We start from the raw sequence: 13,715 nt of genomic DNA on the forward strand, positions 1-13,715 counted from the left end.
GTGACTATAAAATGATTCTAGTAATAAAGTTATTACGAAAAATAAAGCACCAACTTCTCCATATCGAATAGGACATGCTATTTGGATGGATTTGTAGCGTGCGTTTGTGTGTTGTGTTTCTTAATGTGTGTATGAGGCGATAAGGGTGCTAGATGAAGCATGTAACAGTATTTGTCATGTCTTCATGGGAGGTCCATTCCTCTCCACGGTCGGACTGTGCTCGTTTATCAGCCGTTCTCTGACTGCCTTTTGTAGACAAATAGATCATTTCACACACAAGGATCTCTCTAGAATGTTTACTCTATTTACAAAACCAAAAAAGGGGGGAAAAAGATTAGAAATCCAATTAAAAACACAGCCAGCTAATAAAGCCTGCCCACCAAAGCATATCAGCTTTGTCTCCAAACATATTTTTTGCCACTATCGCAAAATTTGTTGAAGTAATATCCAAAAAGCTTACAGTGAAAATGCAGCCACTCAATCTCCTTGTCAGTCACCCGGTGTCTCTGCAACAGTATTGTTCTTACATATATATGAAACCTTAACCCTGACAAGACAATTTTTTTTTTCTTCTTTTTTTGCTGGCACGGACACAGTAGCTGCAGTTGTAGTCTGAAAGGGCAGAAGAGAAGAGAGAGAAACAGGACAGAGTGAGACAAAAATGAGGGAGAAATGAGAGGTAGGTGTACAGGAAGGAGTACAGAGGGAGCGGGGATGGAAAAAAAATAAAAGAGAAATTCAAGGACGAGTGTAGCCCCGTCTCAAATTCTGCCTCGCCAGTCAAATCCATGAGACCAACATAATGTTCCCTCTCTGAATCCGAGGAGCATTTTTAATGTCAAGCGGGGAGATGGGTATCACACAGCGCACTGATTCAACCCTATTCGATGAGGGCTGATAGCTACGGTTCACGTTCTCAGAGGCCCAGTGAACGACTATTCAAAGCAGGGAGAACTGGCCGGAGTGCAACGGCAGAGGAATTCAATAATTCACCTCCAGTATGTAAGGGCCGGTGCACTCAGGCAAATGCACACTTGAAGCACATACAGTTCAGAGTGAGAAAAGGGGGGAAAGGGAAAAAAAAGGGGGGGATAACTCATGGGGAAAGACAGCAATGCTGCGCATGGCTGGCACAGCACTTAGTCCGGCACTCTTTGGCAGTGCGAACTGAATTTAAGAGCACGTGCATGTGATTGATGATCTGTATGTAAGTAAGATTTACCACTGGAAGGAATGTGTTTTGTGCGTGTAGGCATTCGCGCGTGTTAGCTGCACGTATGCATTTGTCGTTTTGGGGCCTCTAGTTCTTTAATTGTTGGTACTTTTTCAAGGTCTGCTGATTTCTGTAGCATTGACCAGGCAAGTGGTCATGCTTTGACTTCACCAGTGAGATCATCTCACAGATGATGAGAAAGGAAAGGAGGAAGACAAATGATAAACTAAAGGAAAAGGAAAGAAGAACAACGCATGTAAGAACAGACTGCAGACTCATTTAGATGTCCACTGTCACTTTCTATCAGGTTTCCCGCAGAGAACATCTTGTGCATTAATTGAAGATAAGCAAATTTTGAAAACTGTTCTCTGCTCAGTCAACCTTTCTAACTGCTAACAAAGCGCCGGCTCCTCTGTGGGATGAAGTCCAGTTTCGTATGGATAGACTTGTCAAACTTAATCTACTCAGATACAAACAAACACCTTTTGCCTTAGAAGTACATGCTGCAGTGCTCTCTGTTTACTGTGCAATAAGGCAAGTAGCGGTCAAGTTGCTTTCAGTGTCAGCAGTTTGATTTACTTCCATTCAACACAACATCTATTATTTCCAACAAATTGCTGCTTAACGCAGTTAATGGACTTCAGGTTTACAAAGGCAGCGGAGGGCTGAAATGAAGAAAAACATCAAATTAGGTTAACAAATCAATGCGGTATCATTAGTATCGGCAGTAGCTAACTAACAAGGGGTTTTAACAATATACGGCTCCACCAGCACTTTGCACAATTTTGCAAAGAAGAGAAATTTGTCCTGCTGAGAGATACTCAACTCAGCAACACCAAAGCCAGCATATCATTTCAGAGTAAGTTTACCATGACCATTATCATAGCAGGCATGCTGTTTTTTAAAGGCTCAAGTAGAAAGTACAGACAACTTCATATAAGCATAAAAAATTCATATGAGCACTTTAAAAATCAAAAAACAACAACAGCCTGTCAGGCACTCCCGAAGAAAACGTCTTGTTATATTTTGTAGGAACAATGTAAAACACAGAGAGATCTGGCATTTGCAGATGTTTCTTTTTACAATAGTTCAGCTCACAGACTGTCAATTAAAGATGGATGCAGCCCATATCATCACCCACCGTAAAACCCTGACATAAAGATTTTCACTGACCATCAGGTACTTGGTGAGACTTGGTGAGATCGGACAAAGAAACCGAGGGACGACGCAAGATCATAGTGTAGTAGTCCTTCAGCCAAGCTTATAATGATGCAGATTATAATGTACAAAATGAACATTATGCTTTTTTACTAAGACTTCTTCACTCTTTTTGCACAATTTATAACAGCTAAAAAAATATTATTTGATACTAAAATTAATAATGAATTACAATACTCATTTGCAGCAACCAACAGTCCCGCCGTGGCATAACTAATACCACAATTTATCCAAAGTTCCTTTGTAACCTTTCCTTAATGATCTTCTTCAACATTATTTAGACGTTAGGTGCCGTTTGTTGTACTGTGTTTTATAGTCAAAAACACATTTTACCCTAATGATCTGTAATGAAATGATCTAAATAATAATCTCTAGACCTATTCTTAAATACTTATTTTGTTAAATCAAACTTAACAAGTTTGATTAATTAACAAGTTTATTTAACATGCATATAGACTAATCTATTCTATTCTTTTCTATTCTGTACGACTGTCCAGCTCTTCCCCTTCCACGCTCCGCTGCCTCCATATTGCCCAGATATCAGGAGCGCCATTGCACAACGCTCCATTGGTTTAACACGCAACATGAGGAAGGAGTCGCCAAACTGCAGCACAATCAATTGGTTTTTAATGCCCCGAGCAGCCCCCCAAGCATTTGAACTAGGATGCTTAGCTAATTTGATGTGATTCACTGAACTGATGGCAGAATGTGTGTGTGTATGCATGTGTGTATAAAGGGCAGTCTGCTGTGTTTGTAGCTGGTAGTTGATATGAGCACGGGTCATAAAGGGAGACAGACTGGTATCTATGATTCACTGTCAGCAGTGACAGCTGGGGTTAGCACCTACCAGCCATTTGGTGACAGAAAGAGCCAATGGAACACAATGGGGACGGGACCATGGGGACTTATATCGCCACATGGCTATTGCTGGCATGGAGGCATGATGAGATGTAGACAGTACAATGTGGCTGCTGGTTAGTGGCTAGTGCCAAAGACTTCAAGAGGCCTCATGACATAAGGCTGAAAGATGGATGACCATCAGGCATCGCATGGGCTGGTAAGGAATAACCCGTATGGACCACACGTATGGCAATTCATAACACATACAGTACATACAAACATGTATCGGGCAAACACGCACAGTTACCCAAGCATAGATGATGAGGCCGTATATTCTCTCCATGTGATGACAGACAAACCACAACACCACATGGCTGAGAGCCTGAGAAGACGCCAGAAAATGAAGAAACCAGTATGCACATTCAAGCAAACGTGTGTATTCTTGTACTGTGGATGCACAGGCACAAGCAGATATACAGATGTATTTGTGTAGAAAGGGTACATGTACACACTAAAACACAAACGGGCTGCACTGCACATGCTGAGCAGTTATACTATTAGAGGTCTCTGTCACGTTTGTCATTCACCTCGTAATACTGTCTACCACCTAAGACAGCTTCATTTTCACAACAGGCAGACTCAGCAGCAGCAGCAAAAACAGCAGCTTGTTAGCGAGCTAGCTTTAATCCAGTCTGAAACAAGTGCCATAAGGAGGGAGCATACCTGCCTGAGAGTACTGCAAAGTACGCGAGGTAAGGAGGTGGCTGGTTGAGCGAAGATATGTGCAAAAAAAGAAAAGCCAGGAAGTTGTGTGGCTGAAAGGCAAACTGGGCACCTCAGAGGGCAGCTGCAGCTGGGTGTGGGTGTGTGTCTGCTGGGCTGGTGGCCTGCTGCGACCAGATTACATGTTCACTGTCCCACAGCGGGAGTGGAAGTGAGATGGGTAGGACTGAGTGGTAAATGGCCACAGCGGGGAGCCATGCGGCTGGTTGAGCACTCCTCTAGTGAGTGAGTGCTGGACCATCAGCTGCATCAGAGTCCAATGTTTCCCAATTTGCTCAGTGGCAGGGACTCTAAAGCAGTTGTCTTCTTGACTGAGGCTTACAATGTTATCCACATTCGTATGAACTTCATTAGCCAAACATGGTTTTTCATGCTGAACCATCAGCAGCAACAGCTAAAAATATCATGATATGAATATATCAGGTAGTGTGTACTGCTTTGTGCCTCTGTGCCGGTAACAATGAACCGATAATATTTTGGCTGTCAAAGTTCAAAGGCTAAGGTTATTAGGAACTCACAAAACAGTTACAGTATTCAGTTGTAACTCTAGAATTCTAATCATATAAGAGGATAACATAAACTAATGCAATTTTATCTAACACTGAAAGGTCATTGCAAGGTCACCTCCATTGGGATATCATAAGGTTCTCCCAAAACTCTTCAATTTAGGAAGTAAGAGAAAGAGAGAAGGATTTAAAGTGGTGGGGGCATACGACCCAGGTTTCTGGGGAAAACAAATTTAATTAATCTAACAGTCTACACAAAAAATAATGACTAATTACACCAGAACTGTGTGTTCTTACTAGTTTTCTCCCTATTATTATAACACTTTTGGGCTGGTATCTACCCAGTGTATAAAATATTTGTTGCAGCATAGAACTCTATAACCCCGGGTTATAGATCCAAACTGTAAGGTGCTACCTATTCACCCATATGCATATTCATTTGCTCATTAGTACAGAATAGTGAACTTTGATATCAAAGCATGACTTAAATTATGCGGCTGTGAGATTCATTAGAGGTAACTTCAGCAAAAACTAACACAAGTTACCCTGAGGCTGGTAATTTCTTTTCCAAAGACAAAATAACTTATTGTATCAATAAAATTAGAACCACAGTGCAGAATTTACATGCATATTATGAACCATACTGTGACGCAGAGTCCTAAAAATGTGCTTTATGTAGAAAAAAAAAATCTTCACTGCACTCCCTTTTCCAGGCTAATAGAACTAAGTACCCACTGTATTAAAAAAGTATTGAGATTTCAAAAAGTGAAGCTTTTTTTTTTTTAATAGTGGTAAAGAATCAGATATATTTGCCCTTGACTGGTAACCAGTCTTTTTCTGTGAACAAACAGAGCAATGAAGTAGATTGAATATGCTTCAGGGGCCACAACAAGCCTCAAGCAACACTAAAAATCTCTGGCAGAATGATTTAAAATCTCTAAGAAACAAAATGAGAACACTTGTAGAGCTTGGATCAATTAAAAACTCAACCTTAAAACAATTTGGTAAACCACTAATGTGCTTTGTTGTTATAACAACAGAGAAGGAAAAGCATTTTCAAGCAAGAGTGCGGGTAAGGCTTCAGCAATAGGAAAATAAAACTGGATGTGCAAGCGGGGGTATTTCAGGAAATGTGAAAAAGCCTTGAGCCACCTCTCCTGCTTGAAAATATGTGCAGCGATTTATTGAAACGTGTAAAAATACAAGAAAATACAGTATATAACTCTGCAAATACAGATTGTAAAACTCTAACGAGCCTGAAAATCAATATTTGGTAGGACCACCTTTATTCTTCATGACAGCCTGAACTCTCTTGCTCAAGTTTTCTTGTCATTTCTTCAGGAATAGTTCTCCAGGCTTTTTGAAGGGCATTCAAAGCTCTTCTTTGGATGTTTGCTGCCTTTTGTTCTGTTCACTGTAAAGACGATCCCACACTGCTTCAAAAAAATATTGAGGTTCAGGCTCAAGGGAGGCCAATCCATGACTGATGGCAGTCCATTGTGTGTTTTTCTATCCAGGTATGCTTTTGCTGTATTGTCACTGTGTTTGGGATCATTGTCATGAAAATGAAGGTCTTGCCAATCAGACACTTTCCAGATGGTATTGCATGGTAGATCAAAATCTGATGGTGCTCTTCTCTGTTTATAATTCCATCAATTTTGATAAGATCGTCAAAACCACTGGCTGAAATACAGCTCCAAACCATGATGGCTGTAAGAGACTATGTATATATATATACATATATATATACACATATACATACATACATACATACATACATACACACATATATATATATGTAGATGATGATTTGAAATTTGGATTTATTACTCCACAAGACTTGGTGCCATTGTTTTTTAGTCTAGTTCTTGTGTAATTTAGCATACCTCAGGCTTTCCTCTCTGTTTGTCTTCCTTAAGAATGGCTTGTTGACAGCCATCCGCTACTTGATAAGGCTTTAGTAAACACTAGATCAACTGGATCAACTGAAGGGCCAGATGCACCTCACAATTCTTTCCTGTTTGTTAAGAGCATGGCTTTCAGTTATGCCAGGTTTTTGGCTAATCGCTCGTTAGGAAAAAACTATTCTATGTCTGTCAAACTTTTATTGTTGCGTTTTTCATGACTTTGACTGAAGAAATGGGAACAAATTATGGCTGCTAGTAAAAAAGTCCCTGAAGGTACCGTTTAAAAAGTGGTTTTCTGCTAAGTTTTTTGTTATGTGTAGACACACCACTGGTTCATTTCTTGAATTAGGTGCCTTTTTAAGATTGAATGATTCCTAGGTCAATGCCAAGTAGCTTAATAAAGAAATGAGACGAAGTTCTGTACAAAGAAATGAGAGGGAACTTTTGCACTGTACTTCTCTGTGAAAATGTAATTTTCCTTCATTTAAAGAATCACATCCAAGAAGGTTTAGTGACCAGTACAAACCTTCTGGAGCTTCTCTGTTGTCTCTTTTCAAAACAGAACTGAATGTGACTGAAGGCTATGTGATTACCTCACCGTTAAAGACCGTGTTGCTCGTGAGCTAAGTCTAATTAATATTAGCTTTTTTCCCCCCTTGTCTGCTGTCTGGGATGGTAACCTCAAGCAGCAGTCTGTCTTGTGCTGTGGTCTGGTAAATGACTCTGAATTGCTTCCTGGCACTACCAAAAACATATAAACTCCACAAAGCCTCCCAAAAATAAAACAAAATGTGTTTGTATACTTAGGAGAGATGGAAAAATGTGGTTATCAGAATTGGATAAAGTGCTTCGTATAGTAACTCCAGGACCGAAATGGTGTAATCATTTGGCCAGAAGTAATAGTGGCCAAGTGCATGTTAGAAATTGAGTTGCTTTAACATTTAGTCTGCAACGGAAGAATAATGTAGCTTAAACGTTTTTCCAAACAGAATCTTTTACTGGTCAGTCACATTGTGCTAAATATAAAAATGTCTCCATGTCGTAAACTATTTTCAGGATAAATTTAAAAATAAGAATCTTTAAAAAGTTTCTATTAAAAGCAGATCAGATGCGCATCACAGATTTTCAACTAAAGGGTTGGTCCCCAGCGGGGACTCAAGGGCAGCTGCAGTACTTCAGGTACACAGTGGAGTACTTACTGTAGGTTGCATAACATATTGTTGATGAGGCATCCACGTACTCTGGACCTGAGGAGAAATACAGAATGTAAATTGATGGTGGCAATATAAAATTTTCCTTTGTCTTAGTAAGAGCTGAGACGTATCCCACATAATGCAATAAATGCTATTCAAATAGTCCCAATATGTTCAAATACTCTTCAGTCTCTAAGTCTTAAAATGATTGTGCTGGTTTTAATGCACCAAAATGGCTGAACTTTACACAGATTAATTTGTGCCAAAGAATTACTAGAAGAATCTCAAAGTCTGGAGGCAGCACATCTCCCTCCTGCCTTCTCATTATTGCCAGCGGTACGAGTTGTACGTTGAGCCCGTAAAATGAGTCTTTTTCTGTATTATAACAATATTAAAGCTCTGCCCAGTGCTGTTGGAGCAGGGGTGAAAGGTCAGGGTTAGACCTCTAGAGAAGACTCACAAAATACAAAAAGCATTTTTGTTTTAATCTCAGCATAAAACAGAACACAGAACTTCAAAGCTACAACCAGAGAAAAAAAACATTGACAGATATGCATATTTACAAATGTAGATTCAAAAGTTAAAGAGATGGAGAAACAGTGACAGTGGAAACTATAAAGAAACCGGAGGAATGGACGATGAACAAACAGAGCTTTTATGCTGGAGAGAGGAATTAGACAGCTTGTAGCAGACAAACACACAGACTGGCCACTGATCCTGGTAAAATGATTAGATTAAACAAAGACAAACATGGAATAATCTGCTGTAAGAGCAATCAATCCTCTGAGCCAACCCAAATGCGTGATTTGGATCCATACCTAAACAAGCCTGATATTCTATAACGCGGTGCCAAGTCTGCTTGTTTATACATGGCAATATTTGTTCTCCCCAGCTGAATGGGACAGCAGATAGACACAGAGAAAGCTTATATTTAATCACTTGTCTTCGGCATTTTCTAACTAAGATATTGCATGACCGTCATGTGATTATTTCAACAAGACAGGATGGCTTTACACTGGGCTTAAGGAAAAAATCGTGAGAGAATCATGGTGAAATCTTTGCTGGGAAAATAAAAAATGGCAGTCTTACATACTAACGTGAGGGAGGCTCACTCACAATTTATCTGAAGCAACCAAAGATGAAAAAGTCAAAACCTGAACTGATAAGAACACAGTGAACACAATGGGAAGCTAGTCCAATCTACTGAAAAGAACAGACAAAGAGAACCCCAACATATTTACTTCATAATCTCAGCTTCCTTTTCTATTTTTTTCAAAGCCCTTAGGTGAGATCTTTACAGCCTCCTCAGGTGTTGAACAGGCTCAGGCTGCTGCACTAATTCTTATATTATTAGATTAATCTCAATTCAATTCAATTTTATTTATACAGCGCCAAATCGCTGCAACAGTTGCCTCAAGGCACTTTATATTGTAAGGTAGACCCTACAGTAATACATACAGAGAAAAACCCAACAATCATATGACCCCCTATGAGCAAGCACTTTGGCGACAGTGGGAAGGAAAAACTCCCTTTTAACAGGAAAAAACCTCCAGCAGAACCAGGCTCGGGGAGGGGCGGGGCCATCTGCTGCGACAGGTTGAGGTGAGAGAAGGAAAACAAGATAAAAGCACGTCTCAAACAGTGCAATGTACAGCAATGTTGTAATGAGTTTCCTGAGAGCTGAAAATGTTATAATACTCTGATAATGCGTCCTCTGGCTTTCTTGGGATGCTGAGAGATAAGTCCCAGTTTGCCAGCTGTGAGACAGTTGTGTTCACTCGTTTTTTACTTTTGGAACCAAACACTACCATCTTAGGTTCGTGAAAAGACTGTAGTTCAGTCCAAGTTAACAGCAGAAATATGACAAATGGGTTTATCTGTGGGATGTTAAAAAAACAGCAATGTTTGAAGCTCTGAGACAGGGCTGATGAGTTACAGCATTAACAACTTCAGCAGGACTTCACTCCCAGACATCTCCCAGATAAAAATAAACCAGAAAGCCAGAGACTGATCTGTTATCAGGCAGGAAAGAACGTGAGGGAAAACGTGCTAAGTTTAACACAAAATATAAAGAGATCCAAATGACTGCTTTTGAAGATTAGAGTTAACTGACTCGACCTGAGCTGGCTTTTCCCCAAAGCACCAAATTACAGCTTTTACAGAGTTGCTCAGAGTTACAGCAGGTAGAGTAATTCTACATGAACATTAGTTTCAGTGTGAGTGAAGGGTAAATTGTGCACAACCTAAGAAGCTCCCTACCTCTGGCTGAACTTCACAGCTTATATTACAATTTAAAAGAGCCTGTCAGCCAACAGGCCAAAAAGCCGGTAAGTCAGTTGTCGAGCTGCATGGTCAGCCAGCTGGCCCTCGTTCCAACCAGTCACACGTAAACCCAAACAGCCAGCCAGTTAGCTAGTTAGTAAGCCTGCCAGCCCCATGTCCTATCAGCCAGCCACATATTTAGTCAGCCAGTGAGCCAGTCTGTATAAGCAGTGATGTAAACCAGGCTCACGGCTGGCTGGCGGTACTCGTTGAAATCTTGGTAGTGATCTGGCCTGGACTGTCTCCTGTCATGCGGATCATCAAAGTCGCTTTTTCCAGGAAATAAATCCAATCGTTATTGAGGAGCCAAGCATAAAGAACGCCAGAATACCGCTGTTGGTATGGGTCATTTGCAGATCTGATAAATCAATTCTATCAAAAGCTCCAAAATATCAACGCGACACGAACATAAAAGGAGGAATGACACATCCAGCCATTTCTGCGCACCTTGAGATTTTCATTACAAAGGCAATACTTTTCATCATAAAAGGAAGTGATTTCCTTTTGTCTTGCATATATACCTGCCTGGCTTGTCTTCTCCTTCATTTTTCCCCGTGTATCTTTGTACTTGAGCAGAAGATGAAGGACTCACCTTCCTGCCGTGACTGGCTGAAGGGCAATATTACAGGAAGCGGCGGCAGAGCTGCCCGATATTGAAACTGTGAGGATTAATATTCCTCAAAAGCCTGGCCATTGTTTTTGATAAATCAATTTGGGAAGCCTTCCGAGAGCGGATTAGAGGCGCGCCCTGGCCCACTTTTCTCCCTCCTTCTCTCTCCTCTGCCCCTCCACCACAGGTACTGGACCAGAGTTTTAATCAAGCGTGCCTCAAAGACGGGCGCCGCAACCTTCAGCAACACCCCTCCTCTGCCCACCCAGCCGTGCCATCGCCATCACCTAAACCTACTCTCTCTCTCTCTCTCTCCATCTGTCTCTTCTATTTTCTTATCTATCCTTCATCTCCTTTCTCCTGCTCTCTATCCTCGTCTTTCTGTCTCTGCATACCAAACAGAGGCGATGTTAAACGATAGTGTCTGATCGAGAGGGCACAGTGGCAGCGTCTCTTGATGTTTAGATTCGGCAAAGGGTGTTGCATGAAATGCGCAGTGAAGGAAAATGGTTAACACTCCTGACATATCACAGGGCCAATTTTTACGATCCCGCTCTGTTCTGTTGCATTACTCCACTGATCGCAGCAGTGAGGAATGCAAACGTTCGCTCTGGAAGTGGAAGGACTGGTGCTGAAGCTAGGAAAATAAAATAAAAAAAGATCGAGAGAGGGAACAAAAGAGGTTTGGACTACAGGAGAGAGGAAACTGTTTCTTTTTCCTAGATACTTTCATTCTTGATGGGTGCGTTTCTTTTTTTTCTACCTTGTCAGCCTTTTAAAAATCCCCCTTTTTCTTTGCCGCTTCTGTTCTGATCCCTGGCGTGTTTGCTGCCTACGAAACAGATGTCATCAAGCACAGCTGGAGCATCGAAGAAACAATGAGGGAAGAAGCGAGAACCTCATGCTGTTTTGAAGCCCACCCCCTCTTTTCCAACTCAAAGTGCACAAAATACACAAAGTATACTCTCATATACATACACACAGAATCTACCCATATTCCAGTGCATTATGGCCCACCTGATATGTGGAAACGGGGGAAGCAGCGATGAAGGGCGTGATGGAGGTCTGTGCGATCATGCGGTTGGTGGCGATGCTGTAAGGCGAGGAGTAGAACCTGAGCCGAAAGAAAAAAGGAACAGAGGAATAAACTTGAGTAACTAACAGTAGACAGAATACCTAGTTTATTTTCATTAGGTGGTTCCATGTTACGAGGCTATTAAACGACTTTAATAGAAACATCTGAAAAATGTACAAGACTTCGAGAATATTGAGTAACAGAATATTTGGTATCTTGCATTAATGACACTTGTAAGTGAGCAGCAGGGACTCCTCAAGGCTGCAAAAACACCTAAATTCAGTTGCACTTAGACTTGATGCTCAGGAGGGCTGAGGTCAGGTGACTATAGAGGGACGTCCATGACAGTCAGCACTGCTTGATTGCCTTTTGGCCTCAAAAGTAAATTTTTCAAAGCTTCGAGGTGTGCTGGGAGTCATTACACTTCTCCACACAGCTGGAAACCAGAGGGTGTGCATATTTCTACAGAAAGGATTGCAGCTTCTAAGTGGACAGGGTGTGGTTCGTTTAGTACAGGCGTCCAACTCTGGAGCAGACAAACATCCTCTGACTCGATTACGTCCACTGCATTGTTGACTGTATGTCTGATGCAAGGAATGTTCTCCTACTGCCTTACATAAAATCTAATCCATCAGTAAAATGAACTTGTCCATTCTCCATGGTAAGATATATGGTATATGCTCATTCACAACTTGGCCTCGTTTCCCTCTTCATCCTCTTCAAACTGCTATTAAACAGACTTCTATTCATCAATTATAAATTCCGTCTGTGTCAGAGTTGCTTTTCTATTTCTCAGTGAGGAAAGCTTGATGTGGCACTCTTCTCATCGTGTGGTATCTTTTGGTCTACTTGCTTAAACTTTAGACTGTTTCAACTTCTGAATATGTTGCTTAGTTCTTATACTGGAATTTATTTAATAGAACAATAATAATAAGCTGGACAGCTGATAGACGGCCATATCTGCAAGACAGATTACCGATGCGTGGACCAAGTCTGGCTGAGTGCACTCAACACTGGGATATAGTTCAAGGAAATCTTTTTCCATGTATTTGGAGACCTGTCGTTGTTGCTGAAGGATTAACCTCCTAGGACCTGGCGTCCACATATGTGGACATCACATTTTGGGTTGTCCAGACCAAAATACTAAATTTTGCTCTACATGGGCCTGATATCTACTTACGAGGACATTATACTGCCTCTGTTTTATTAAAATTTAAAACAAATATCCTCATATGTGGCGCTCATTTTTCTTAGAAACAAAAATGGGGTAACAAAAACAAAAAAAATGTGGTGATTCTTTGTTTTTACATTCACCGGGTCTCAATATGCCCAAATATCAAAGAGAAATTAAAAATGCATGCCATGGAAGAGTTCAGGTCTTAGGAGGTTAAACTCCAGGTTATTTCTTTGTTTAATTGAAAGACTTTATTTTAATGCTGAACATCTAAAGGTGCTGAATCTCACCGAGATCCCCTGGTAGGTTAAGCGGGATGTCCAACAGTCTCAGCAACAATTGGTGAAAATCATAATACTGCCCAAGGACAGGCCAACACTAATTCTGTAAAGAGCCTTGAAATCACTACATACAGCATCAACACCGACTACATCATAGTGTAACTTTAACGGCTTGGTGTTGTGAAAATGTGAGGCAAACACAAACAGCTCAAAAACAGAGTTTTCATTATTTTATTATCTATGTCAGATCGTGCAAAATGTAAAATAATTTCAATGAATATGAATGACACACAAAAGTGATGTTGTGTAGTTTGCTTAGTAGTTTGGAAACTTTGGCAGCTTGATTAAATATAAAAGGTCAGTTTATGACAAAGGAAGGAGCTACATTAGTTTTCACTCAATGCTGGGATCGTGTGCAGTTTTTCAGTTTTTCTAAAGGTCTTTTTGCTTTTGGTTTCTGAAAGTATCCAGTTACATTTTATGCAAATATTAACACTGAGGAGGAAATGTAAATTAAGTCCCACAATAACATATATATGCATTAAATATGGGTAATTTGCATTATAATTATATACAGTACTATTTTCACCAAT

General features: G+C 40.6%; 1 protein-coding gene across 4 annotated transcripts in view; it reads right to left on the reverse strand.

The window, feature by feature from the left end:
* The window catches only part of LOC100693099 (RNA-binding motif, single-stranded-interacting protein 3), a 293,155-nt gene that overhangs the window by 24,783 nt on the left and 254,657 nt on the right, over window positions 1-13,715 (reverse strand). For all 4 annotated transcript variants that reach the window (XM_025902108.1, XM_013275898.3, XM_025902109.1 and 1 more), the window contains 2 exons: window positions 11,610-11,706; window positions 7,667-7,714 (listed from right to left, as the gene is read on the reverse strand). In XM_025902108.1, coding sequence (XP_025757893.1) covers window positions 7,667-7,714; window positions 11,610-11,706 — 145 coding nt within the window. The remainder of the gene's footprint in view (window positions 1-7,666; window positions 7,715-11,609; window positions 11,707-13,715) is intronic.

This window comes from Oreochromis niloticus, linkage group LG22 (assembly GCF_001858045.2).
Source record: "Oreochromis niloticus isolate F11D_XX linkage group LG22, O_niloticus_UMD_NMBU, whole genome shotgun sequence".
Lineage (NCBI taxonomy): Eukaryota > Metazoa > Chordata > Actinopteri > Cichliformes > Cichlidae > Oreochromis > Oreochromis niloticus.